The sequence below is a fragment of the Nannospalax galili genome, unplaced genomic scaffold (genome assembly GCF_000622305.1).
Source record: "Nannospalax galili isolate Female #2095 unplaced genomic scaffold, S.galili_v1.0 scaffold31, whole genome shotgun sequence".
In the NCBI taxonomy this organism is placed as follows: domain Eukaryota; kingdom Metazoa; phylum Chordata; class Mammalia; order Rodentia; family Spalacidae; genus Nannospalax; species Nannospalax galili.
The window spans coordinates 2,303,282-2,331,237 of NW_008332149.1; the positions used below are offsets into that span (position 1 = coordinate 2,303,282).

Below are 27,956 nucleotides of genomic sequence, written 5' to 3' on the forward strand. Positions count from 1 at the left end.
GCGGAAGTCTTCCCTCCCATTTAGCATCCATAAAACTATGGATGAATGGGGGGACAGGGACAGCAGCTTCCTGGGCCATTAATTTATGTGAGAATGTGTTAACCTCGTTTTCAATGGCCAGTGGACCCACTGCAGGATGGGAAAAAGCTCTGTCTCTGAGATGCTGAGTTTCCCATCAGTGGGGAACACTGATAGAAATGCCTACTTGGAGCAGGACAGCACTCTTTGTGAGCCTAGGTGAATGGCTCAGTGTCACCTGGCTGAGGTGTCCTGACCCAAGTCAGAGGACCCATCCAAACATAGCCCTTTCCACTAAACATATGAACAGATCATTTTGCTTGAGAATCGAGCTATTATTTTTGTTGTTTAATTTCCAAGCTATAACTTCATAGCTGTTTGCCTGAGGCGTTGAAAATGGATTTGTTACTCCTGACTTTTAAGTAATATTCATAAAAATTTTCTAGACTGTGTTGTGGATAAAAATGATTTTTGAATCATGTGGTACCTGGGGAATACATGTGTGTAAATGTCACAGAGTCGGAGGTGTTGGGCACAAATCTACTTTTCCAGGTGGTGTTTGCTATCCTGCTACGTTTGCCTTTAGGCCCTTGAAGCGTCGATCAGCAGACTTTTCTGGATTTAGTGATCTTCAAAAAAAAAAAAAGTTTTCAGGGCTGGCGAGATGGCTCAGCGGTTAAGAACACTGACTGTTCTTGCAGAAGACCCGGGTTTGAATCCTAGCACCCACATGGCAGCTGTCTGGAACTCCAGTTCCAGGGGATCTGACAGCCTCTTCTGTCCTCCTAGGGTATTGCACAACACGGGTGCACTTATCTACATGCACATAAAATAAAAATAAAGTATTAAAAAAAGTTTCCTTCTTTTATAGTATTTTGAGGTAAAGTCTCATGTAGCCTAGGCTATCTACAAACGATATGTAGCTGAGGCTAGCTTTGAACTCTTGATCCTCCTGCCTCCATCTCTGGAGTGCTAGAATTATAGGCACACATGTGCCACTATATCAGGTTTAATAATTAAGACTTAAATTTTGTGTGCAGTGCCCATATAGGCCAGAAGAAGGGGTTGAATCCTCTGGAACTGGAGTTAAAGACAATTGTCAGCCACCATGTGGATGCTGAAGACTGAACTGGTTCCCAATATTCTTAACCACTGAGTCATCTCTCCAGCCCCATAATGAAGATTTTTAAAGTTATTTATTTAGACAAAGGCTAAGTAGCCCAGGCTGACTTTGAACTTACTCTGTAGGCCAGGCTGGCCTCAAACTCATGGCTATACTATTGCCGCAGCCTCTTAAATGATGGGATTACAATGTATATGGTCCTAAATTTAAGAACAACTGTTCAGGGCCTGGATAAGTGAGGAGGGAAAGTGTATTGAAAGATAAATTATTCCAAGATGGCTTAGTGGAAAAGACAAATGGGGGAAGCAAATCAGTTTCAGCCTGGCCTGGTATTCAGGTAAAGAATCACACTTTGCAAGGAAGAATGTTAGATTCTGAGAGGAACCAATTTGCTGAAGGTCAGATGGCTTTTTATGACAGAGCTGAGTATCTTTCTTTTAGTTTCTTTTCTTTTTTCTTCTGTGATGGAAATTAAAAAAAAAAAACAAAAACAGGGCCTTGCACATGCTAGACAAGAACTCCACCACTTGCTACATTTCCAACCTGTCTCTAGACTCTTTTGGATTTCCTTCTTTTTAAGATTCATTTTTATTTTTAAATTGTGTGTGTGTGTGGGGGGCATACCTGAGCACACTTGAGCTCAGGTGCCAGAGGCCTCTGTTCTTCCTGGAGCTGGAGATACAGGAGGTTGTGGGGTGCAGGATGAGAGTGCTGGGATTGAACTCAGGTCTTCTGGAAGAGCAGTACACACTCTTGTTTTTTAATGTCTTATTTGTTATTTTTATTTTATGTGAGTGTATTGCCTGCATGTATGTAAGTGCACCCATGTCCTGCAATGCCAGAGAAGGTCAGAAGAGGGAGGCGGATTCCCTGGAACTGGAGTTAGAGGGAACGGGTTGTTAGCTGCCATGTGAGTGCTGGGAGTCAAACCCACGTCCTCTATAAGTGCTCTTAACGGCTGAGCCAACTCTCTAGCCTTATTCTGGATTTCTTTATGCTATTCTGAATTGATATTATTAAACAACATATTTTCTATTGCAGATTTTGCCCTTTTCCGAAGACAGCCACATTCAAAGGCTCAATCGGTGGCCAGCTGTGCGACCCTGGACAAATAATAATACCTAACCTCTCTTATCCGAGTTCCTTATCAGAATCTGGGAACATTACTCTGCAGGGTAACCTTGCGGATTAAGTAGAATTACCTGTTCACTGTGCCCTGTCCACAGGAGGGTCTCCTCTAGCACTCGGTCCCCAACCCCCTCTTTTATATTGTGCAGGACAAGATACTGCAACACGGTCCTACACACATTCCAAGTCGTTTCTTGTCCCAAATCCGCAGAGACACGCGATGTCTCACCGCAGTACTCTCTAGACGTAGTCAGAGGTCTCTTAAACTGCACAGCATTCTGTCACTTGTCTCCTAACATGTCCTGAAAGCACCTAATGCATCCACTGCGTAAGCCGAGGCTGGCCAGGGAGGGAGGCGGCGGGGGCAGCGGGGGCGCAAGGTCCTCAGCCTCATCCCGAGGCCGTCGTGGCACCGCCGCCCCCTACCGAGGCGGGCCCCTGGCTTGCCCGGCCGGTGTCTCTCTGCGGCTCCGAGGCGTCGGGAGCTGCGCGGAGCTCGGGGCGGCCCCGGCGCACGGCGCTGATTGGCAGAGCCCTCGCCGCCGTCCAGGAAACGGCTCGGGTTTCAGCGGGGGCGTGACCCTCCGGAGGAGGCGGCGGCGGCGGCGCGGGCTGCGCGGGGAGAGCGCCGGAGAGGCGAGCGGCGGCGGCGGGCACAGAGCAGGCGGGAGGACGATCCCGCGCGGCCCCACGAGCTCGGGCACCGCGGCTGGCTGCGCGTCCCTGGCCCGGCGCGGCGGCTGCTCTCCGGGCTGGCGGCGACCGGGCGCGGGTCCCCGGGCCTCTCGGTTCCTGCGCTCTCGGAGCGGCCGCCAGCCGCCAGCAAAGTTTGGAGGAGGCAACGCCGAGCCCGAGTCCTTTCTTCCTTGGGCTCCCCAAATCCGAGGGCAGCCTCGGCGTCATGCCCGCGCTCCTCCGCGGCCCGGGGCGCGCGTGAAGCCTCGGAGTCGGTGCGCCGGCCGCCACCCAAGGGACCACTCTCTTTTTGGAGTTCCCTGCGAGCTCGTCGCCTGCTGCGTCCGGACCCACTCCCGGATCGCCGAGGACCCTTGCCATTCAAGGTAATCGCAGTGCCGCAAGCCTCCAGGATCTTCGCCAGCCGGGAAGGTGGGCGCCGTGGGAACCGGGGGACGAGGGACTCACGGTCGCCGGAGGAGGGCGCGGAGCAAGTGGCATCCCTGCTCTCTGCTCTGGCTGGATCAGTGATGCGGGAGGTGGGTGCGTGACAAAGGCTGGCTTTGGAGGGTTCTTTATCGCCTCTGATGCTGACATCTGCCTCAGCCACTGGCACCCCCTCCCTGTCAAACTCGGGCGGGCACTGTCCTGCCGGCTGGGCGCGTTCCTCTGAGCTCAGAGCGGGCGCGCCGCGGGGCCGCCTGCCAGTGGCACAGCGGGTAGTCGCAGTCTCGGGAAGGGCATCTTCGGGGTGCCTTGTCCCTGGGCTTGGGGGACCTCCTGCCCAGCGCCACACAGGCCCTTTCGGGAGGAGATCTTTCCCGGGAAGAAGCTGTCGGGGTGTGTTCGGCGAGTTCTCCCGAAGGGATGGAGATGGCGGGGTGGCACCTTTGGGAGGCAGTGGCTCGGGTCCCGCCTGCTGCTGCGGTTGGCGCTGGAGGGAACGCAGAGCGCCTGGGGCTAGGGGGCGAGCTGGACCGACTTTTCGTAGTTCTCCTGGCTGCTTTGACTGCAGCGGCTCCGAGATGTCGAAAGCGCAGGCGAGTTCTAACTTGCGCGCTCATTCTTACGCGGCGGGGGAATCGGCCCTGTAGGGCGCTGGCTCCCACCCTCGCGGCCAGGGGGCAGGCGCGGATGGTTGGCCCCTGGCACCCAGGCTCCGCGTTCCCCTGCAAACTCTTCCGAGACCTTCCTTCCCCAACACCCCCATCAGTAAAACCTACCCTTAAAGGCAGACCTGCTTTCAAACTCTGGGCACCCATTATGTGTTTGGTGTGAAACGCTATCAACATTTAAAACTCTATTGTCCCCCGGGTCCCAAATCCCTGTAAATCTTCCCCTGGCCTCGACTCATTTTCATCTGAAAAGCCTGTTTAGTTTGAATAGAAAAGCAATCAGGCGCCCCTCTCCCTCTTGCTGGAATGTCAATTAAAATGCAGATTTCTCTCAGCGCCCTGAGAAGGGGGTGGAAAACGGGGTTGTCCAGGCTGAGGGTCGCCAGAAGCGTTGCGATGAAATGGGATGGTGGTCGTGATGCTGGGCACCCCAACCTGCTTCCAAGTGTCCACTGAAACAGTAGCGCGGGATTATGGTTTTATGGCAGCCTGTGTTTTGGTGGGGGGGCGTATGTTGAGGAATTTTGCGCACACCCCCAGCCAGTGACAGCTCCCTTCCCACTCGGTGGTGGCTAGAAGCAGGGAAGCTTTGAGCCAGTACTTAGGTCTGCGTTTAGGATTAGCGTGGAAGTGTTGACTTCTCCCGTGCGAATCCGCCCGCAGAGGCATCCTGGGACAGAGAACCTTTTAGGAAGCAGTCCTGCGGGGCTGGCCCTCAATTAACTTGCCTTCTTGAAGGCTGGAGTCTGGGAAGATTGTGCTAAGTTGCACAGCCCAGCACAGGCCTGGCTGGGGACCACTGACCAGCTAGGTTCCTTGTGCCGAGGTGGAAAAGGACCTCAAGGGCGGATGGCGGTGAAGAGCCATCCATCAGAGCGAGGGTGAGGACTCCTCCCTTGTAGGCTGAGAAGAGAGTTCCCTTTCAGGGGGAAAAATAAACACGCTGGGGCTTTCACCGGGGCTCAGCCTCTAGGAAGGATTATGGTATTGAAGGCAGGAAGCTGGGATTGTGGCCGCCAGCAGCATGCTGGGCCTGTGTTCCCAACACGGAGCCTTGGGACCTAATTATCCTGCCTAGGAGGTCGCACCACACTTTTGTCCATTCTGGTGAGGAGCTGTGCAGACCTGCCGCGGCTCAGTCCTAGCCTTATAGAGGTTTGAGGAGAAGGCTGTTGGGGGAGTCCTTGGCCTGCAAAGGACTCATATTCACTTTCCAGTCTGAGCCAAGTAAGGCTTGGGATTCAGCCCAGGGCACTGCCCACCCTTCTCCACCTGGAGCTGAGGCACTGCAGGGCAAGGACTGGTGGGCAATGTGGTCTGCTAGGATCTGAGATTGTAAAGTTGCTAGAGAGGCCCCAAATTCCCCTGCATTCTGGAAATGCTTAGTAAATCAGTGAGAATGTTTGTGTACTCTCCTCCCACACATATGTAGAAATGGATACCATCAGAATTATCTTTTGAGGCTCTTGACTTTAAGGAGAAAGAATCAGGGCGAAAAATCCTTCAAGCTATCCCAAAATGCTGGGCACATAAGTGCATTTATGTACACACGCTTTTCTGGTTTTTGCTGTTGTTAGACACACTGTTGTACCTATTTGGGTTTTTGTGTTTTTTTTTTTTTTTTTTGTATTAAAAGCAGAGCTTCTTGTTATTTTTCCCTTGGAGATGGTCTGTCCTCTTTTTGCCTAAACACCTTTTAATCTTCAGTCAGGGTTAAAAGGAACAGATTTTGGGCTAGAACTTTAAGGAAGTCTTGGCGGTATTGAAATCTCATGTCATAATTTGAAGCCTCAAAAGCATTTGTTTAGACATTTTTGTACTAAAACTCCCACCCAATCCACAGTCTTATAAAATGTGGCGTACAGAATCCAAGGTCTGAGGTTGGTTGTATCGTTTCCTGTGATTGTTGAAATCAGATTCTTTAAAGTTTGTGCATTTTTGACTCAACATGTAGTCACTGAGCATACTGAACGAACTTAAGTTATTTGGTCTGTTGTACGCTTTCCTGGGAAATTCTCTCTGCCTTGGCTCAAGTAAGTTAAGTACTCCTTGCAACTACTACTTTGGAAGTTTAACCAATAGCTTCCCATGTTGAAAGTTACTGGGCCAATCACAAACCGGGACAACTTACAGATCATCACCATTACTAATAAACTCCTGCATTATTCATCAAGGTTTGCCTTTGCTGTGTTTCTTAGCCCCCTTGACATAGGTTGAAGACATTTAGTATGCCTGTGTGCTGCCTTGTAGTCAGTGGAAGGGAATTTAGGCTTTGAATCCCCTGCTGGATCAACTGCCTTGAATGTAACGCAGTTCTCTGTTCATTCTTTGTAAGTGGCTGCTTGGCGAAAGATTGAAATACACGTCTGCATTTGAAAATGAATCCTGACAAGTGTAAACTGGTGGGAATTTTTCGTAGCCTTCCTGGGATTCTTTTGATTCTGCTGGTCTCTTTTCTTCCTGAGAACCACAGTCAAGGGGCTGGGGGGAGGTACGCCGCTGAGCTCCAGCCCAGCTGAAGCGTGGTTCTCCTGGCACATGCCTCTACCATCAGCTTCTTAAAGTCCAATTGGACTAAGAGAAGTTAACGAGGCTGGCTGTGCCAAGCTGGGCTTTTTTAACTCGCTTTTGCTGTTGCCCTTGAAATGAAGGAAGGTCAAGGTTGCTTCCTCAACCTGGGATCTGGCAGAGTGGCTGAGAGGACACACTGCCTCGCAGTGGTGGCTGGGTCCTATAGTTTACTGTTTAATTTTCATGTCTCTTAAAAGCAAGCTTTTTAAAAGATTAGCTTGTGAACTGGCCTGGTGGAAACACCTGGGACATGGAGGTGAGGATGGAAGGCTCTGGTGGGTAATGACAAAGAATGTATTTGCACACATATCAAGAGCTTGAGAAGCAGTTCTATCCCATCTGGGTGTAAGTGAGTTGGCACTGGGGAGATTTTACTGACTTGCCGAATCTCTTTCAGTGACTGTGGTGGCAGCAGCAGTGAGCCCAGCCGCAGAAGCGCCCTGGCTCCTGAGCCCCCCAGTGGGCTGAAGGCTTGCAGGCAGCACATGCTCCCAGAGGACGTGTGCAGATGGGATTACCGTCCACATGGAGATATGGAAGAGGACCTGGGATTGGCACCGTGACCATGGTCAGCTGGGGACGCTTCATCTGCCTGGTCGTGGTCACAATGGCAACCGTATCCCTGGCCCGGCCCTCCTTCAGTTTAGTTGAGGATACCACGTTAGAGCCAGAAGGTAAGTTCTTTGATGTCCTTGGATTGTGTGGCAAGGGATGGTGGCCCCTCTCAGCTCCCCCAACAACAGACCTTCTAGAGGAGGCTCTTTGCTCCTAGACACAAGCAGAGTAATTTAGTTTGCTGTCTTGTCTATGCTGGGTGAGGGAGGCAGCGGCAGTTCCCCTTCAGCCAATGCCCCGCAGCGCCCTGGAGGGGATGTGATTGGGAACAGGACTGTCATCATCCTTTCTAGAGGGAGAGTCTTGCTCACAATGTAAAGAATTGCTGTTTTCTGACTAAAGAACCCTCTAAGGGAAGTAGCCAGCCTCCGAAATGCTGATGTTTTATTTTCATTGTTTAAGAGAAAGAAATGTTCTGAAGTTGAGCACTGAGAGCCTTGCCGTGTTAGATTGTTTTTAAGCCATTATAAGTCCCAAGTGCTTAAGCCCTGCGTCACAGAGGGGTAGATTCTATTTTAGGGAGACTCAAAAGTGACTATGCCAAGGGGTCTCCCCCATCTGTGGGACTGTCAGATTTCACAGGGTGCACACTGGTGCGTTTGGCTTTGGAGCCGTGATTGCCAACATGAAAGCTGGTTGTGAGGAGGACACAGGGCTGAAATAGTGAGCTGGGCAAAGATCTGGGCCTCCTCTGGGGTCCTTCAGAGCTGCAGTTGTTAACCAACCCTCTGCTTGGTGCAGCATTGAAATCTGTCATCAGGAGGGAATAGTGGTAGGCCAGTTATTTTTCGAGTGGTAATCCGAGCGTAACACGGCAGATCCCAGCACTCATCGCCACTTAATGAACGTGTTTGCTGAGGGCCCACCTGGTGCCGGCTGGGCTTTGGAACCGGTCACAGTCCCAAATGCTGTCAGGTCAGCTGAGCGTCTGTGGTAATGCATCCTGCACCAGGGCCAGAAAAGCAGTGTGCTCATTCAGAGAGGAAGGCTGGGAGGGGACAGCACCCCTGAGGACCCCACAAAGGTGGCTGTGCTGCAGTCTGAGATGAGAACCAGGGAGATGGGTCCTGAGTAAGATCCACCTACCCAGGCAGGCACTGCCACCGGCTTTGTGTGAATGAGACTGGGGAACTTTGGGCCACACACAGACATGGCTGCAGTTATAATTACCAGGTGTGACATTGTGGCACCTAGTGTGTCTCTGGAAAGGGACTGTGGTAGGAGTTTGTATCTGAGGCTTGTTCAACATACAGCCTCTTTTTGACTCTTTGTGACTTTTCTTGTGACATCAGGGAGTGTGTAATTTGCAATGGTGATGCATTTTTAAAGGGTTTAATGTGAGAGAAAAAGGTGCTGGTTTCTGAAAGTCAGGCCTGTATTTCCTTAATTTTGCTAATAATTAAAATGGCTGTTCCCCTAATTGCTGGTTTTCCCCTGGGTATGTGGCTCAGCATAACTAAAGAAGCTGAGCTGGGATTTCCTATCGCGTAGGCTTCGGAAACAGTCCAGGTTAGGAAAGAACTGCCATTTTTGGATTCCCAGGGCAGTGTTACTGTGAGTTGCTTTCAGTACAATGTGTAAAATGGTTCTGCAGGGTTTCCTGGACTGCAGCTAATTATCCAAGGAAGTTTAAAAGATCGGTAGGTGCAGGGAGAAGACAGGTGAGGGAAGAGGAAGGACAGTGAGACGGAGTTCCCCTGGTGACTCTGTCTAAGAACTGATGTCCCACAGTATGAGCGCTGTTGAAAGCTAATCTCCTGAGGACCTACCTGTATGTGCACCTAGGGGGCAGGGAGGAGGCCCAGGGCATCACTGAATTTGTGGCTCTGACTTTGCCTGTGTCCTCTGGTGCATTTTTTCTGGGTTCAGAGTTTCCATCCAGACTTGGGAGATGTTAAAGAAAAAAAAATGGTTTAAGATGTGGAGCTTTACCAAAACAGGCTTGGGAGAAGCAGAGAAACTTCTGGGCCTTACTTTCCCCTTTTGCCCTTGAGGGCTCAATATGATGAGCCTTAGGGATCTCTATATTAACAGTCAGTGAACAGTGATGTCCCCCAGATGCCTTTGATAACTCACCTCAAGAGGCTGGATTTCCCCAGGACCTGGACACAAAGAGTAGACAGCACAGTGCCTGGCATCAATGGCAATCATTATGGTCCCTTCAAGCTGGGAACCAGTACAATCCCTGGGACTGGCTGTGCCATTTGTCATCATGTCAAGCAAGAGATGCTCCAGAAGAAAGTTGCTTTTGGATGGGGGGCAGCTGTGCTGCCTTCTGCAGGGTCCACACTCCTTGTCTAGGGGACCAGCAGTGCCATCTGGTTTGAGCCTTAGGACCAGTTCATCTGTGGAGCTGTGCTTTAGTGTCTGAGGTGATTAGAAGGTAATCAAAATAGATACGAGGCTCTAGGTTAGGCTCTGGTGTTCCCTGCCTGCCCTCCAACAGGAATATATGTGCGTGTGCGTCTCTCCAACAGTCCATATTTAGTGCTTTGGTTAACACTAAGTTCATCCTTGACCACCTTCTAAAGCCATATCCCAGAAGGCTTTGGTTTGCTAACTTGGAAGTTCAGTTTAAATGATGTCTGTCAAGAGCTTCCTGGAAGGATCCTGAGCCCCCACACCAGAGATGCTAGAGAGCCCTTTTCACTCACCCTTTAGGGAAAGCTCATGTCTAGTCATGTAGTCCTTGTGTAATAAATATACTATCATGTATGTCACCATCTCCCATCCCATCCTATCTGCTGTATTTCCAGACACTTTCTCAAATGGAAGCAGCAGGGTTGCATCAAGTCAGTTGACCTAAGATGAAAATAATCCCTAGAAGATTTTATTCAATATTTCAGAATAGAAATGATGATATTCGATTGCTCATTCATTACCGCAAGGGACAGGTGAAGGGTATAAACAGTCACTGATTCAGAAGGTGATCCTCATGTTAAGTACTGTTCTGCTGATGCATATTCTGAAAGTTAAGCTTGACTACTGCGAGGCTGGAACTCTTACTTTCAGACTTTTCCTGACATTGTCCCCGACTCTGGTTAATTAAGTCATTGTTGACATTAAGGGAATCTTTGTTTACACCAGCCCAGCAGGAGCTAAAATAAAAGGGCTTTTCCAATCCCAAACCCTTAATTACTTTCCCACCCTTTCTGAAGTGTCATTCCATAAAGCAACAACCTGGGGGAAAAGTAATTTGCATGCTTAAAAAAAATCAATATTTTTTGGCAGTCTTCTGGGGGAGGGGTGGAGTAGAAATAAGGGTGATGTGGGCCTGGAGCAAGGGGAGTTGTTCCAAAGTTCAGTAGCAGAAAAATGGAGTGTGGGGTCTGCATGGAGGCCTCCCTAAGTCAGACTTTCCCAGTGTGGTTTCCTTTGTTAGAAAGCATCATACGTGCTGTAATATCGGCCTTCCACATTTAATTACAAGTTAAAAGAAGGGAAATGGAAAAACATATCTGCACACTGCCCACGGATGATTTAAAACAAATCCCCTGTTTCGTATTATCTGCATTTTCCCCCCAGTGTGAGCGTTAATATTTAAGAGTTGACTGTAACATGATAGCTGAGGAACAAGGACTTATTCTTGGTCAATTAAACCAAATGCAGGCGTATGCAGTTAAACACACAATCAAGTACACATTCTTTATTAGTATATAAAGTATTTCACAATTCATAGACAAAGAACTGAGTTTAATATTACTTCTAGAGCAAAAACCTGGCATGCCCAGAAAGTTGGCATTTGTATAAATTTCTCTACTGACTTCCTCTGATCTGAATATGGTGTGTGTGTGTGTGTGTGTGCACGCGTGTGTGTGCACACACGTGTGTGTTACCTGTTTATTTTAACTAGTTAAAAGACTGAACACATATTTATGCAAAAAGCTCTCCACCAGTCAGTACCTGAAAGGTTTTGCAAGTTTTAAAAAAAGATTTATTGGGGCTGGAGAGATGGTGCACCGGTTAAGAGCTGACTGTTCTTGCAGAGGACCTGAGTTCGATTCCCAGCACCCACATGGCGGCTATGAACCATCCTTAACTCCAGTTCCAAGGGAGTCCAACGCCCTCTTCTGACCTCTGTGGCATTGCATGACACGGGTGCACTCACATACATGCAGGCAATACACTCATACACATAAAGTAAAAATAATAAAATCTTTTTAAAAAAGATTTATTATTTTTAATTGTTTCTGTGCATGGGTATGTACATGTGAGTGTGGAGGCCAGAGGTGGTGGATTCCCTGGAGCTGGAGTTATCACTAGTTATAAGGTGCCGGACATAGGTGCAGGGAAATGAATTTGGTGCTGGGTGGAGTTACCAGTGGTTGTGAAGTGCCTGACGTGGGTACTGGGAAATGAATTTGGTGCTGGGAATGAACTCAGGTCTTTTGCAAGAGCAGTACATGTTAACCACTGAACCATCTCTCCCCAAGACCTTTCCAGTTTTTTTCCAGCCCAGTTGAGGGTGAGAATTCAAATAACCAGAGCATTCCAATATGAGATGTTTCCAATATCAGACTTAATGAATAATTACATGGTTATGAAATAACTGGGGTGGTGTTTAAACAGGAAGGGACTGTTTAATGTTCACATTCTCAGTGAAGTGCATGCAGTAGGCCTCTGTTGCGGACTGTTGTTTGGCTGTTTACTCAGTCGGGGTGATTGTTACAAGACTACCACCTCCCTTTCACCAGGGCCTCTCTTTTTTTGCCATTTCTGCTTGAATTGCTGGGAAGTTTGACCCAGCAGGATGCCTTGTCTTAGTAGGCAGTTCAGAAATGTGTGTGTGTGTGTGTGTGTGTGTGTGTGTGTGTGTTTTGCAGGCTATTATACAGATAATTCTGGTCCTATGGATTTCCTGTGTAGAAATGTCCCTGTAGGGGCTGGAGAGATAGTTCAGTAGGTAAGAGCATTTGGCTGCTCTTGCAGAGGACCTGAGTTTGGTTCCCGGCACCCACCGTGGGTGACTGGCAAACACAGGTAACTCCAGTTCCAGGGACAACTGCACTCACATGTACATTTCTCCACACAGATCTACACAGATACACATAATAAAAAATTTTAAAAAATGTCCCTGCATGTATGTATGTATGTATGTATGTATGTATGTATGTTCTTGAGGTTGAGCGCTCGCTGGTTCTATTTGCAAAGGTTTGATGCCCCTCACTTTGCTTTGACCTCGCTACTTTAATGTCCTCTCTTAAGTTTCCTTGTTAGAAACTTACCTGGTGTGAGGGCTGAACTTGCTGCCTTAGCTGAAGAAGGGTCTCTAAGCAGCTGCACTGCCACCTCATCATGTCTATGACGGCTTTGCCAAAGACATGGCAGACTGTAAGAGCTCAGTTTGGGCTTGTCCGAGGCTCTCGAACCAGTTTTCAACTATGTATAATGGAGCTCTGTTTGGAGGAAAATCATTATCCTCAAGTTCTCTGTAAACTGCCCACTTCTGCCTTTAATCCAGATAGATCTGCAGTGACCCAGCCAGGTGGCAGTGCTGGCCTTAGATTAGGGACTGGGAAGAAGTAGAGGAAAGGGGTTTGGGGTCAAGTTCTTTCAAAGAACTTGTGTTTGAACTGCCTTCTGGGCACTTGATTTGGGTGGACCTTCATGACTAGGAGGTGCCTCTGAAATGAACAGAGGTTGCCCTTTTTATACGTTGAGGTTCCTTTGCTCTGGTATGTTATTATTGTTGGGTTTTTTTGGTAGGGAATGACAAAAATCCAAGATCACAGCCCCATCAGTGGTAGCCAAAGCTGTTTAGCAGTGATCTCTTATTAATATACAAATAATAAAAGCTTGATGTTACATTTCTGCCAAAATGTATTTAACCATCAGGACAAAGCATGGCCATTCTTTTGTTGTTGTTAGTTTTTTAGATGGGGGTCTCACTGTAGAGCCCTAGGATGGCCTTGAACTTTTAATCTTCCTCAGTCAACCTCCTAATGCAGCTAAACCACAGTCATCCGTGATTGAAGAGTTTGTGTCTCGATTTTCAGTCATTTTGTTTTTTATAAAACTTGGACTATGATTGAGTTTTAAATGTGAAACATGTCACTTGGGATCACCATAAGTCATTGATGCCCTTTTTAAAACTTTTTTTTTTTTTTTTGGTCTTTTTGAGACAGAGTCTCCCTGTAACCCCAGCTGGCCTGGAACTCATTATGTAGACCAGGCTGTCCTTGATCTTACAGAGATCCATCTGCCTCTGCCTCCTGAGTGCTGGGATTAAAGGTAAACGCTACCATGCCTGGCTCTTTGTGGACTTTTTTATTTTATTTTTTTATCATGAGAAAAAATCTTAGATTGCTTTTGACTGGACTGAGCAGTAGCCAAGCTGTCATATACCCTTTCCCTTAACCTCCTGGCCAACTAAAGAATTGTAAATTTCCAAGTCATTTCTGAATACAATGAATACATATAGAATTTCAAGTTATGGTGAACATGTTTTATGAGGAGGTTAAAAATAGCTCATAAGGAAAATGCTGGTAGGTTCGGGAATGAGAACCAGGGAGGACATGTTTATTTGTATAATTTATGTAGCACCTTTCTTTGAAACAACTCAATCCTGAGCTCTAACTCAGTAAATGCCATATAAATTCTCTGATTGTTTTCTAACTCCTAGAGCTCCTGTTACTAACTACATTTTGAACTGTTTTTACATATGGCAGTTTACTAACAGCCTTCCTCCCATGTGACCTACTGTTTTAAAAGTATCCAGCACTGGAAATGGCCAACTTGGTACCTTGTCACTGATTGAAACTAGAGCCCTTCCTAGAGGCAAGTATAGAGTTTATTGCCTTTGAATACCCTTCAAGTTCACTTTGTTAGTTGACAGTGGGATTGCCCTAAAGTCATGTGGCACTTTCAAGGTAACTCCTTCCTGTCCTGCCCAAATCCTCTGGATGTCCAATAAGATACTGCTTTCTTAGCTGACTGTAGCAAGCACACGTTTGAATATGTATGACCTATATGGATAAATGTTTTGGATTTAAAACCACTCAGATCTTTAAATACTAAGGCATCCAGATCTAACTTCTGACTTAAAAATTTAAGTGGAAATGAATAAAGTTGTTTTGAATGGTATGTGATGTGCTTTCTGGAGATATCAACTCAGAAGGAACTTGGCCTTAGGAGCTGAGTTTGAATATCTCTCCTATCTACTTGACTTCAGTCAAGTTAGATAACCACTCTGAACTTCCTAGATAACATCTTTCTGACTGTGCAGATTAAATGCAAATGAGACTATACTGCCCCTCTGCAGTTCCTGGCTCAGGATAGGTGCTCAGTTAATGCTAGTTTGTTTCCACTCCACCCTACCACCTTGTCAAAGTAAATTTAAAACCAATATTTCCAAGGCTGGTAAGATCATAATCTGTAGTGATAAATCTTCTGATAAGATGTATTTACAAACATCTAAATAGAAAACAATTCTAGTCCTTCATCCGTCTTAGCTTTTTTTTGTCATCTTGGGCTTTTGCAAGTTCCTTGGATTTTAGAAATGTGATCCTCTTGCTGCCTGTGTAGTTCAAATGGTTCAGGGGTGACATTTTTTTTCCTTGTTGAAGAAAGCCGATTGTAACCATGTAGTACAGAATGAGAACACATGTCACGAGGCATACTATATTCTGGCAGAAAAGTTTTCTGTTTGAGGTTTCCAGAGCGTTAACATAAAGCCATGGAAGGGTGGTGGAGAGGTTGTTGCGGACTTGCTTGGGATGTGGTGTAGTGTGCTCTATTTTTGTCCAGAGTGAGACTGCACTCCATAGCAAGGGGTGATTGTTTTTGCTACCTTTGCATGTAATACCTTCCTCTGTCAGCCTGCCCAGGTTCCTAGGTGCTGGGCTTCCAGTCTGCGTGGGAGGAAGCTGAAGTTGTGATGGGACCCATAGTGGTGACACCTGAGCAGTCACTGGGGCGGTCTACCCTAGGAGGGGCTGGTGATAGCACAGATTGGGGTGAGGTCATACACCTTCAGCTCATTCCTTGAATTAATGATGGTTGTCATGAGGTCATGCCCTTTAGCCCATTCCTTATGATAATGATGGTAAGGGTGGTGGTGATGGGAACAGCCAGGCATTAATTAAGTACCCATGATGTCTCAGATGCTATGCTATGTACTTTGACAGAATACCTCAATAATCCAGCAGATCACAGGGCTCCCATTTGATGGATAAAATAACTGAGACTCTTGGAGAGGAAGTGATTCAGGAAGACCTCACAAATAGTGAGCATGCACCCAGGCCTTTGGATGAATCTGTTGGCGGAGGATGGATTTCACAGCTGATTTCTCCTTCCTCAGCAGGAGGTGTTTGGTGGGGCACTGGGGAGGTCCTCTTATTCTTTTCTGCCCCCCCCTCCTTTCAACATTAAACTTGCAAGGATATTGCTGGTTGGTTCTATTTCTTCTTCAGTTATCCACATCGAATCCTTAAAGCCATCTGAAGAAGTTTCACGCAATAAAAATATTCTAATAATTAGTGCTGGAGAGATGGCTCAGCAGTTAAGAGCACTGACTGTTCTTGCAGAGGACCCAGGTTCAGTTTCCAGCACCCACATGGAGGCTAACAACCATGCTTAACTCCAGTTCCAGGGGTCTGATGCCCTCTTTTGGCCTCCATGGGCATCGCACACATGGGTGTGCTTACGTACATGCAGGCAAAACACTCATGTACATAAAGTAAAAATAAACTAGAATTTCTAATAATTTCATTTCTATGGTTCTTCCAAAATGGTCTCTGTATCTAGGGAACTGTATGTATATAGGGAATTGGTAGGAAGTCTGTGCCCTCTACTACCATGGGGGGCCAGTGGGAGACTGCACTGGGTCCTGGTGACTCAGGCTGAGTCACATGGCAGGAGTTCAGGACAGGAAGACCATCTTTCTATCGTCCATTTACTCCCAGACCACTCCCAGGTCCTCCTTGTACCACATGCCCATGGTGGTCTGCCCAGTCCTATCAAATGTTAGCTTGTTTTGGTTGCTATTTTTGTAAAGCTTTTCTTCCTAGCATTTCTGCCTGCAATTGTGGGAAATCAAAGTTCACTTGCATAAGAATACCTGGGACTCCTTCAGTCTGTGCTTATGGAAATGACAGGTATGGAGACCTTTCCAGGGTCACTCACAGAGATTAGGAACAAAATATAGCAATTCCACACTTCTCTTTCTGCCACTGTTCTCTGCCCCCACATCCCGAAAAAAAGAGAAAAAATTCTAGGAATAAAAGACCAGAAACTGAGGTGCCCATTCCTCCTCCAGCGTTGGGCAAGAAAGGTGACCCTGGGGGCAGAAGAGGTCAGTTCAATTTGATAGTAAAAAAATTATCCTATTTTATTTTTATTTTATGTGTAGTGTGTTTTGTATGCATGTTTGTAAGTGCACTGTGCATCCAGTGCCCGGAGAGGCCAGAACAGGGTGTCAGATCCTCTGGAACTGGAGTTACAGATGGTTGTTAGCTGCTGTGTGGGTGCTAGGAACCAAACCCAGGTTTTGTACTAGAGCAGTCAGTGTTCTTAACTAACTTTGAGCCATCTCTCCAGCCCCATCAATTTGGTAGGTTTCAAAAAAGTGAACTCTGGGCCCAGCCAGGTGTGGAGGTGACTGAGGCTGATCCGGAAGCAGATCTTTGCACAGTGATTGGGGACAGTCAGAGGCTACAGGTGTGCTTAGGTGAGGGGTCACTATTGACTGGAAGGAACCATGGCAGCTTTCCTTTATAACCACACAGCTTTTAGATGTAGTGACCACTTTCAGAGCTCGGTGGAGGCAAGATGCTCTAGATAAGTTTTTCAGGTCTTACTTCTTTGAGTTGGCTTATTTGATCCCAAGTTGTTGATTGATTTGAGCTAGGGTTTCATGAAGCCTGGGCTGGCCTTGAACTATGTAGCTGAGACTGACCTTTAACTTCTTATTCTCCTGTCTCCACTTCCTGAACGCTGGGATTCGAGGCATGCAGATGTGCTGGCTCCCATTTTGCCTCTGCTTTGTTGTAGAAAGGAGACTCCCTGCCTCTCCCACCCACCCAAGGGATGGCTGGTGAGACGGGCTGGGCCTCACGTGAGCACTTCACTCCTTGCTTCTTGATGTCTGTTTCCTGGCTCTTCATTCCTCTGATTGGTGGCCCAGCCATCACGGAGGCAGGGAGATGGTGAGCACTGGGAGGCCAGGGAAGCCCTGCTGGGCTCTGCCACAGTAGTGACTCCTCCTTCCTGGACTGGCACAGTGGCACACCTGTCTATAGGAAGCCACAGTGTTTGGGAGCCTTGCCCAGCCCTTCCTATATTCAGCAGTGAGAGGTAGCCACACTTCAGATTTATTTGTTTTCTGAAAACTTTTACCTCTAGGTAATCATGAGATGTAGGGCGGGCGTGAAAGGTTAACCATGGTGGCGCCATCTTTTTTTTTAAATTTAAATTTAAATTTTATTTTATGTGTATGAGTGTATTGCCTGCATGTATGTAAATGTACCCGTGTCTTGCAGTGTCCATGGAGATCAGAGGAGGGTGTAGGATCCCCTGGAACTGGAGTTATGCACGGTTGTTAGCCTCCATGTGGGTGCTGGGAATTGAACCCGGGTCCTCTGCAAGAGCAGCCAGTGCTCTTAACTGCTGAGCCAACTCTCCAGCCCTGGTGGTGCCATCTTAATTTGGAACTTCCTAGGATAGCATCCTAGAGGGAGAGCTTTGCTTTCTCTTCAACACACTGCAGAAAAGTGACCCTGTGGCTCTCACCTGCCTTTCTTTATCTTGTGGTACAAACCCAGCTGGAATAGTGTCTTCCCCCACCCCAGGATGATCCCTGCTCTCTTCTGAAAGCGACCTTCTCTGTGAGGTCATTCCCAAGGAACCACTCCTTGGGCTAAGAGTCACCTCAGAGCCACCATGCTGGCCTGGCCCAAGCTAGCTGAGCCCCAGCAGCAGGATTAAACCCATTCAAATGAGGAGGGCCATCTGTTTCCCAATCTCCAGCTGCTGGCTCTTCATTTGCAAATGGCTGGGATGCTACTGAGGGGACTGGTCCAGGGGACACATCTGCAGCCTCTGAACTGGTCTTGGAACTGGGGTCCTGCTGAGAAAAAAAAAACCCAAGCCCTTTAAATAAACTTACTGAACAATACCCCCCTAAAGGTCTAGAGTCACAGAAGTAGGAGGCAGCTCTGCCCTCTCAGCTAACTCTTAACCTTGCCTTTTGTAGCTGGGCCATTCTAAAAGTATTCTTTTATTCAGAAAGTACTTACCCAGTGAGGGAGGGCTTGCTCTGTGAAGGGGAAAATGTCACACAGGATTTGGACATCGATCTGCCCTTTAAGGGAATTAGAGGGCAAACATCTCCACTTTAGTGTATGCCACTTATTGGATATTTAGCTCAGTGTCAGAGTCAAGCTTTGTCCCAGCTGCAGCTTCCAAGGAGCCACAGGTAACATGAAGTCCATGCAAGCTTGACACTGGAATGCTTGCTAGTTTATCCCCTAGAGCACCAGCCAGTTACCCCCCTGTTCATTGTAAGCAGGCCCTGCAGCTGGAGCTGAGTTAGACCCCATGATTCTTTTGGTATGGGGGGGGTTCCCAGCATACTATGCAGTTGGGGTAACTTCCTCTACTGTTGATCCTGCTGGGATCTTTGACTCTAGGGGATCCTACAGGGTGTTACTGTGCATTATTCCTCAGATTTGCTGGGTAGATTAATAACAGGAGAGAGAGAGAGAGAGAGAGAGAGAGAGAGAGAGAGAGAGAGAGAGAGAGAGAGAGAGTGTGTGTGTGTGCGTGTGTGTGTGTGTGTGGCGCGGACACAGACGCTCGCTCGAGTGTGTGCATGTGTGTGGAGGCCACAGAGCATCGCTGGCTCTTCCTTAGGTACTTCCTCAGGTGTCTAGAGACAGGGTCTCTCACTGACCTGGAACTCAGCACATAGGCTAAGCTGACTGCCCAGCAGGCCCCAGGGAGTGTCTCTGCCTCCTCAGTGCTAGGATTACAAATGTCTGCTACCACAGTTAGCTTTTTTGATATGGATTCTGGGCACTCAAAGTCAGGCCTTCAAGGGAAGCACTTTATGGACTTGAGTATCACCCTAGGCCCTGCAGGTACAATTTTAATGAGCTGTAGGCCTTTTCCATCACTAGCTTCTTGAAGCAGGTATTGGACATGGCCTGGATGGCAAGAGCCTCACGAGGGCTTTGGGTGTTTAGTTGCACTTGGAATAATTGCTTGAACCCTACTTAGGGAAGGGCCATATATGAGATGGGACAGGCCCTTGTTCATTTGAAAGAAAACCCTGGTTTGAAGTCAGAGGAATGCAAACGGAGGTTCTCCTGGGTCTGGAAGAAGACCTCACTTTACCTATCTGTTGACCTGTTGGAACTGAACCGTGTGAACCATAAACCTAAGCTGGGGTGGTCCCTGGCTGGTGTAGGGCTGTAGTTAGGACATCCACTCTGCTCTGTGGAGTGTTTTCTCTCGGTGTAGATGTATCCCTCACTTCAGAGTGTGAGGAACTCCCCAGAAAGCCTTGGGTTTTCCTTTTTGCGATGACCTTTGCCAGCAGCTGGCCTTGCTGGTGTCTCAGGGACTGAGGGGCTGACCTGGTTCATTCCTGGCAGAAGAAAATCTTTGAGCTTTGGTTCTGTGGGTTCCTGGACCAGCAGCCTCATCCTCACCTGGGAGCCTATGGGAATTACGGAATCTCAACCTCTAGCCCAAGCCTGCGACTGACCCAAGGTCTTCAGTTGTGGGGCCCAGGAAGGTGATCCTTATGTACAATAAAGTCAGAGATCACTGCACTGGCCACCCCTGAGGTCTTCTCAGTGGCTCTCCATGGGTGGGTGGGGTGAATGTATATTAATGCAGAACATGTCTGCCTGTTACACATGCTACATAGATAAATAAACAGAGGCTGTGCTGTCCTGGGGATGGGAGCCATTTGTCCTAGTAGGAATCAGAGGAAATCACATAGAAACAACATGTGGGTTGGTCGTTGAAGGCTGCTTAGGAGCCTGTCAAGCAGAGTAGCAGGACAGGGCAATGTAGAAACAGAGGACAGTACTCTTTGGCTTGGCAAGGGGGTGGGGATCTAGGACCTGGAGCAGAGACGTAGGCTCTTTTTCTAGGGTAACACTTCAGCAAACCTTAAGACTGTGTCAATATACATTGGATACATCCCGTTGAAGTTTTCATCTCATTAGAGAGCTTCCACCTGCCATTCTGTGACGTGGTAGATGCCGGGAGTGCGAACCTGGCTGTGCAACTGAGATCTGACAAGGTTCCCAGTGGCTTTGTTTGTGGATCCAGCCTAGATGGTAAGGTTTCCATAACAGTGTGTCCCCAGGAGTCCCGCAGACCTTAGGAAGCACCTGCTGTCTGTGCAAGCATGTCTTTAGGAGGCCGGAGCCCCGGGTCTGGCTGGCCAAGCATGTGAACACAAACTCCTCTTTGTGCCTCCGAGCCACGAGTGCTGGGTGCTTTGACATAACTTGTAGTGCCAGTTTCTACTTCCTGGGCGCTAAGGAATCAAATGGCCGAGTTCTTTGGGACATGCTCTCTGAACAAAAGTCTCCATTTTGTAGTTCTTGCTCAAGCAAAGCATCCACATCTGGGGGTTTTGTACAGGCGCACTGATTTGATACCCAGGTTTCAGTGGCCCACTGGGAGTTTCACTTTTACTAATGTGTGAGTTGAGTGCATGTTGTGACCAGGAGTGAAAATGTCTCTGTGACTTGGAACACTGATCACAGTTCAGGATAGGGAGGGAGAGGGGATACAGATGGAATACGGGGTGGAACTGCCACTTTGGGTCCAAATATTGGGTGAGCAATCCAGTGACATCCAGTGACTCACTTCCCCAGTGAGTATATTCTTAGGCCCCTTTACCCTCTCTACATTTTTATTTTCTCATGGGCCCAGCATAATTTCTTTTAAACGTAGATGACTGTTCACCCTGCTTCTCAAATATAAACCTAAATTATGAGGGGCGTACCTAAGTAAGTTATGTGTAATGGTTACCATATTGGAAACATTTACTACCAGCCCTCAGATAGAGCTCTGTGAGCCAGCTCGGAGTTTCTGGGACTGTCAGGCTGCTTAGGCTGAGGTAGCTATTAGTCGGGGTGATGCTGATGTGACACAAGGTGTCTGCAGTCCTGACACGTGTCGTGTCTGCATGGTGCCCCAGCTATTGGTTACAAGGAGAAAGCCTCAGCCTGTCCGTTTACCTCCTCTTCCCAGCCTTGACTTCTCCTGCCTCCCATCCCCCTCATCATTTTTATGTGGCAGTATTTCTTGAGGTTGAACACTTCCATCTTTGTCCCGTGAGGGGTGTTTGTCCCCTCCCCTCTTTAAGAATGAGTTGCACCTATGCCTTATAAGGCGTCAGTTTGATGTCAGGATTTGCTTTTGCCTGCAAGTCGGTTCTTGCAAAGGGAATGCTTTGCTTTGAAGGAGCCATTTGAAGGAGCTGCAGCAGCCATTGTGTTTAAGCAGGGGCCACCGGAGGTAGCTCTGACTGCATTGAGGGACCCCATTGCCTTAGTGTCTTTGTGCTGAGTTTTCATGCCAGTTCCATGCTGACCATGCGATACAAAGATTAAAAAAAGCAGAGACTATTAAATGTCATGGGTTTCTAAAAGCCTAGGCTGGATGTGCTTTGCGTCATCTGCTGTTCTTTCTGGAGTCCCTCAATTTGCAGTTGTAGAGAACATTTCAGTTTGAGTGCAAGGGGTCTGTACTTTGCTCTGGTGGCCAGTGAACACATCTTATGAGGACTGTATCATGGCCACTGTAGGCCATCTTTATGGCCTGGAGGGCAGAGTGGGCTAACCTGCTCCTGCTCACCTGTCATGTGCCTGGTGAGCTGTGACTTTGCAGTGACATTTGGCAGCTTGATCCCCATTTTTCTGTCAAGACTTTTGGCAGTCCCGCCACTGTGGTGTTTATTTGTCTTGTACCAGATGGCAGAGTGTCTGGGAGGGCACCAGGAACCCAGGCCACATTAGTGCCCTTGTCCCAGTGCTCCTGGTATAGTTCTGCCTCATTGGAGGTGTGCTGGGAAGTGGGGACAGTCTAGCCCTGCAGCTCCGATCCATACCTACCTACAGGGCCTGCTCCCTCTGTAACTGCCCCCTTTCCTTTCTCCCCTCTCCTCCCTTTCATCCTCCTTCCTCTCCTCCCCTGCTCCCTCCTCCTTTCTCTCTCCATCTCTCTCTTCTCCTTTTCTTCCCTCTTCCTCATCTAGAGAAATCTATTCAGATTTCCCTCTTTCTTCTTTCTAAAGGAATGTACTTTGGGATCAGGTGGTCCTAAATGGGGTTCTTTAGGGACCACCCCACTGCATCCTTGAAACTGAAATCCTCTAGACATTGGAAGAGGTGCCTTCCTGGGGGCACCCCATAAGTGGGTTGACATATGAAATGGGGTGTGGTTAGTGACCCCAAGGCAGTTGGTAGAAGCTGCTGCTTCTCTGACTGGTGGGAATCTCTGCCCTGCATGCTGCAGGAGAGCTAATTGGCCAGGCCAGAACTTGGGCTCCCATCTGTTCTCTGTTTGCGCTCGGGCGCCATTTCAGAAACCACACGGGAAAAGTTTATAGGCAAACATTATAAAAAGTGACAGTCTGAAGTGCTATCGTTGACTTGGCAACGTAAAGCGTTACCTGAAGCAGCTTCCAGACTTGAGCTCTTTCCATGCCTCAAGACTGCCGTCTCGTTGGTGCCTGCCGGGGAAGCGTCTTTCGGGCGTGCATTGAGAGACGATCCCTTCCTAGGGTGACGTCACACTCGGCAAGGCGACATCGCCTCTGCTCACTTACAGAGGTGAATGCTCACAGGTGGTCGCTGGTGCCGTCCAGGTGATGCCCCGTGTAGCTATCATGACCTGCCTTCATGTACAGGATGTGGAGGGCCGGGCAGACTCTGCCTCAGTTTCCCTTTTTAAATTCCTCATTTCTGAATTCCTGTTGGCTCCTGTCATAGTTTGTTTCTCCATTGCTGTGACAAAACACTCTGACACTACCAACTTGGGGAGGAAAGGGTTTAGCTTACATATCCTGGGTCACAGTTCATCTGGGAGCCCAAGGTAGGAACTCAGGGCAGGAACCCGGAGGCAGGAGCTGGAGCACAAGCCATGGAAGAATGCTGCTTACTGGCTTGTTCCTGTGGCCCCTGCTCAGCCTGCTTTCTTATGCAACACAGGCCCACCTCCCCAGGGGTGGCACCACCCACAGTGGGCTGGGCCCTCCCACATCACTCAACAGTCAGGAAGATGCCCCTCAGACATGGCCACAGGCCAGTCCAATGAAGGCAATTCCCCAGTTGAAGCTCCCTCAACCCAGGTGTGTCAAGTTGACACTAAAGCTATCCAGCACAGCTCCCAAGGAATGTAGTTTATAGGGAAGAAAGGAGGCCCATGGCAGGGTGAGAATATACATATGCAGCTCTGGCTAGCCTGGAAATGACTGTGTAGACCAGGCTGGCTTGGAACTCATAGAGATCCACCTGCCTCTGCCTCCCCAGTACTGGGATTAAAGGCGTGCGCCACACCTCTGGCTATTTGTTTTTTTTTTTTTTTTTTTTTTTTTTTTTGATAGGGTCTCACTACATTGCTCAGGCTGCCCTTAAACTCACACTGCTGGCCAGGTAGACCTTGAACTTGAGATCCTCTTAACTCAACTAACCAAATGCTGGGATTAGAGGCATGCACCAACATGCCTTAACACTGTTGATAATCTTCCTGTTGACCCTGACTAGCTATGGAAGAACCCTCTCTTCATGTTCTGAATGTCAGAGTAGGTCAGTTCACTGAAAAATCTGTCAGCAAGCTGCTGGCACAGCTCGAGGATTTGGAATGTGTGGGAGAAGCGCGCTAAGCCTCCACACAGCAGCACCTCTGGCCAGCTGCATAGAAACAGAGCCCTCCCAGAAAATAAACGTGTCACCTTGTTTGTTCAGACATTTAGGTAACAGTGACAAAGAGCATCCAGTGTTGCTGTATGTCTGTCCCAGCTTGCTGGCTTCTTTCTGAGTCTCCATTTATATTATGAAAAGTATTTTAGAACCTACGTCTGAGCCAGGCATGGTGGCACATGTCTAGCACTCAGGAGGCAGAGGCAGGAGGATCTCTGTAAGTTCAAGGCCAGCCTGGTCTACACAGTGAGTTCCAAGCCAGCTGGGGTTACAGGGAGACCCTGTTTCAACAAGACAAAAAAGAAAAAAAAAAAAAAAGGAACATACTTCTGTCTATGGAAACTTCCAGAAAAGTATTTGAAAACTTTCCCCTATTGTGTTGTGTTGGGTGCAGCAGAAGAAGGAGCTTGGCTGAGATGCAGTGGTTGCTCCAAGGCAAGGTGGGTAGTAAGCATCAAAAATGTTAAATCCAGGAAGTGCTGATATTGCTATCAAGGGGACTGTTTGGATTTCCTAGGGAGTTCCTTTCCCTATGTCAATTGTCATGTTTCAGGAGCAGCTAGGTGGAGTCAGGGCAGGAGTGGCCTATGTCGGCAGAAGGCCACCTGAGTGGAGAGACAGATGGGCTTGGTAGGCACAGTGTCCCTGGTGTCACAGATTAGCAGGTTGTCGTGGCCCCTCGTAGGACGGTGTGAGGTGATTAGAATGTAGAAATGTAATATCATAGGACTCTGGGAAGAAATGATGTTTACGGGGAGCCTGCTCTGAGGGCCCCTGGAGGCTTTTAAGCACAGAAGAAAAGTCCAAGTTCTCAAACAACAAATGACCTCCAGGGCCATGCAGGGACAGAGCCTGCTTCCACTGAGCAGGCTACTTGAGTTCTGTGTTCTTGGTACCCTGATCTACCCTGTCTCTCACATGTGCACCATTTACAGGAACCTACAAGCTGGATCACAGGGGATGCCAGGGGGCCTGGGATACGACTGGTCTGGCTTTCTATCCCTCCCTATTATGGCCCTACCTTTCCCTCAACATCTTTGTCTTTTCCCTCTTTCTTCAGTGTTTGACCCTCTTCTTCCCTCTCTTTTGTTTGTGTTTACCTAATTTCCCTCCTCCCCAGCATGTGCCAGTGTCCTCCTAGGACACCCATGAAGGAGGTGGTGTTGATGCTTCTGGTCCTCCAAGTGAAGCCCTGTGGGGAATGATCACATTGGAAGGTTGCGGGATGGGGTACTTTCTGCATTTTCCAAAGCAGCCGCCTTGGAGGAGGCCTTGAAGATGGACTGGCTTAATTTTATGGATAAAGATCTTTATTTTATTGATGAATTTGCAGAAGAAACTTTATGTTCTGGAAGCTAGTCTTCTTGTTGGGAAATTAGACAGTTTTCTCTCGGTTTTCCTGGACATCAGGTCCCATTTTTTAGTATATCAAGCTGTCCTCACTCTCCATTGAGATGGGAGCCCAATGGTGAAGCCTTGGGGTGAAACCCAGTTGTTTTTTTCCTTATCCTCTGAATACAGTAGTGCTCAAAGTCACGGTGAACACCTTCAGCTTTAGAATAACAGTGATGATGACTGTCATCGACTCAGCTGTATCTGGAAGGTCAAGTTCACATTAGTTGGCTCTTTGGTGCTTCTCACATCTAATGCTTAGAGTTTCCTGCATCAGAGCATTCGGGATTCCTGTGGCTGAGGAGCTGTGCAGGGCAGAGAGGAAATTAGCCTGGGCATCATCTTTGCACCCAGAGCAGTGCACCTTTACCAAGCATCCTATGTCCAGCCCTACCCGAGTGCCCCTCTTCATCCTGTGTCCCTCATGGTACAACAGGAGGTGGTGGTGTAGTGCTGAGCACATTGGTCCAGGAACTCGGTAAGCTTGATTTCAGCAAGACTTGGTGGTTCATTGATATCGTGTGGAAGAAGGGATTCTCAGCAGACACGCTTTCCTGGGAAAACAGAAATCACAGGTCTACCTCTGTGCTCATCTCATCTACCTCCGTGGTGGAACATGCGAACATTCTATTTTGTGGAATGGGGATGTAACCTTTCCTTATCTGTGGGTCAGAACAGAAGCAGGTGGGGTTCCAGGGTCCCAGTTGCTACCCTTTTCAGGGAGAGAAGCTTTGATCCTCTGCCCAGCTGCCTGCTTGCTCAGTAATCCTATAGGAATGAGTCTGGCACAGAGGAAAGCATATTCTAGAACATTCTTGCTGGTTTGCTTAATCACAGAGTGTGACCATGACTATGACCTAGACTAATCCAGTGTAAATTTAGTCTGATATTGTGAGTGCTATTTCAGCAACCGAACACATGGAACCCATGTGGCCTCTTTTTAACTAGCTGTAAAAGGGGTTGGATGGATAGCCTTTAAGCCCCATCCTGTTTGGATGTTATATGAATCTGTGGCTCTAGGGTGTTGGGACTGGAGTGGGGGATGGTATGAAATTTTGGACCAAACTGACTCCCCCTTTCCATATTTCTCTTCCTTTCTCTTAAAAAAAAAAAAAAATCTGGGGCCAGAGAGATTGCTCAGCAGTCAAGAGCACTGACTGCTCTTACAGAGGACCCAGGTTTGATTCCCAGCACCCACATGACAGCTAGCAACCGTCCGTAACTCCAGATCTGATACCCTTTTCTGACCTCCACAGGCATTGCATGGCACTGATGCACCTACCTTGATGAGTGCAAGTGATACACTCGTACACATAAAATAAATAGTTTTTTAAAATCTCCTGTTACTATTGTGTGTATGTGTGTGATGTGTGTGATGGGGGCATGTTGGGCCATGGAGTGTATGTATGTGTATAGGTCAGAGGGCAGCTTTGTAGAGTTGGTTCTCTTCCACCTATATGTGGATTTGAGGGATCAAGCTCAGGTCGCCAGGCTTTAGGCAAGTATGCTAAAGTCATCTTGCCAGCCCTTCCTTTCCCTTCTATGTTCAGGATGGAGAGTTCAAAGCCATTCTGTTAGTCACTCCGTTCCGCTGCCTCTTGACTTAAACAGGCTTGGGAGACCTGATCTGAGAACCTTCCACCTGAGCTGCCAATGTCTTTCAAACCTGGCTTTGTGCTTTGCCCTGTCAACTCTCAGGGCAGCGACTCCTTGGAGGAGTCTCCTCTGATCACCTCCTACAACAGCAGCTGAAAAGCCTTCTGTGCGGACAACACTATAAATGTTTTGGGCTTCCAGGCCACAGGATTTCTTGTAACACAAAAGCAGCCCCAGACAATACATACATGAATGAGCATGGCACTGCTCCAAGAAAGCTTTGTTTACAAAAGCAAGCCGTGGCTGGCTTGGCCCTTGGGCTGTAGTTTGCCAGTTCCTGCTGCCCATGGAGCCCTCACCCACCATTTCCGTGTGGGCTGCTATCCTGCTGCCTCTCCCTTAACACTACCCCACATACTTTACATTTTCTGTGAATTTTATACTTATTTTCTGTTGCCATCACAATGGAAGGTCTACCAGGGCAGGGACCCCACCTTGTCTGTGTTGATTTCTGAGCATGCAGAACAAAGCTTAGCCTGTGGTAGGTGTTCAATAAACAGTGGGTGAATGAGAAAAACAAGCTTGAAACTTAACCTGGTTGTCATTTGGGACTTTCTTTCTGCCCTTTTTTTTTTTTTTATACTTATTTTCTGTTGCCATCACAATGGAAGGTCTACCAGGGCAGGGACCCCACCTTGTCTGTGTTGATTTCTGAGCATGCAGAACAAAGCTTAGCCTGTGGTAGGTGTTCAATAAACAGTGGGTGAATGAGAAAAACAAGCTTGAAACTTAACCTGGTTGTCATTTGGGACTTTCTTTCTGCCCTTTTTTTTTTTT

General features: G+C 48.0%; 1 protein-coding gene across 17 annotated transcripts in view; it reads left to right on the forward strand.

Annotated features, from left to right (window-relative positions):
- Positions 1–3,191: 3,191 nt before the first annotated feature.
- Fgfr2 (fibroblast growth factor receptor 2) overlaps positions 3,192–27,956 on the forward strand; it is a 115,578-nt gene continuing 90,813 nt past the window's right edge. For 14 of the 17 annotated variants that reach the window (XM_017796676.2, XM_017796681.2, XM_008827282.3 and 11 more), the window contains exons 1-2: positions 3,192–3,330; positions 7,028–7,304. In XM_017796676.2, the coding sequence (XP_017652165.1) occupies positions 7,139–7,304 (166 nt within the window). In that variant the 5' untranslated portion in view covers positions 3,192–3,330; positions 7,028–7,138. Of the gene's footprint in view, positions 3,377–3,459; positions 3,484–3,669; positions 3,785–7,027; positions 7,305–27,956 lie in introns of those variants that run through there. The other 3 variants (XM_017796677.2, XM_017796679.2, XM_029560732.1) reach the window with 3 other exon arrangements.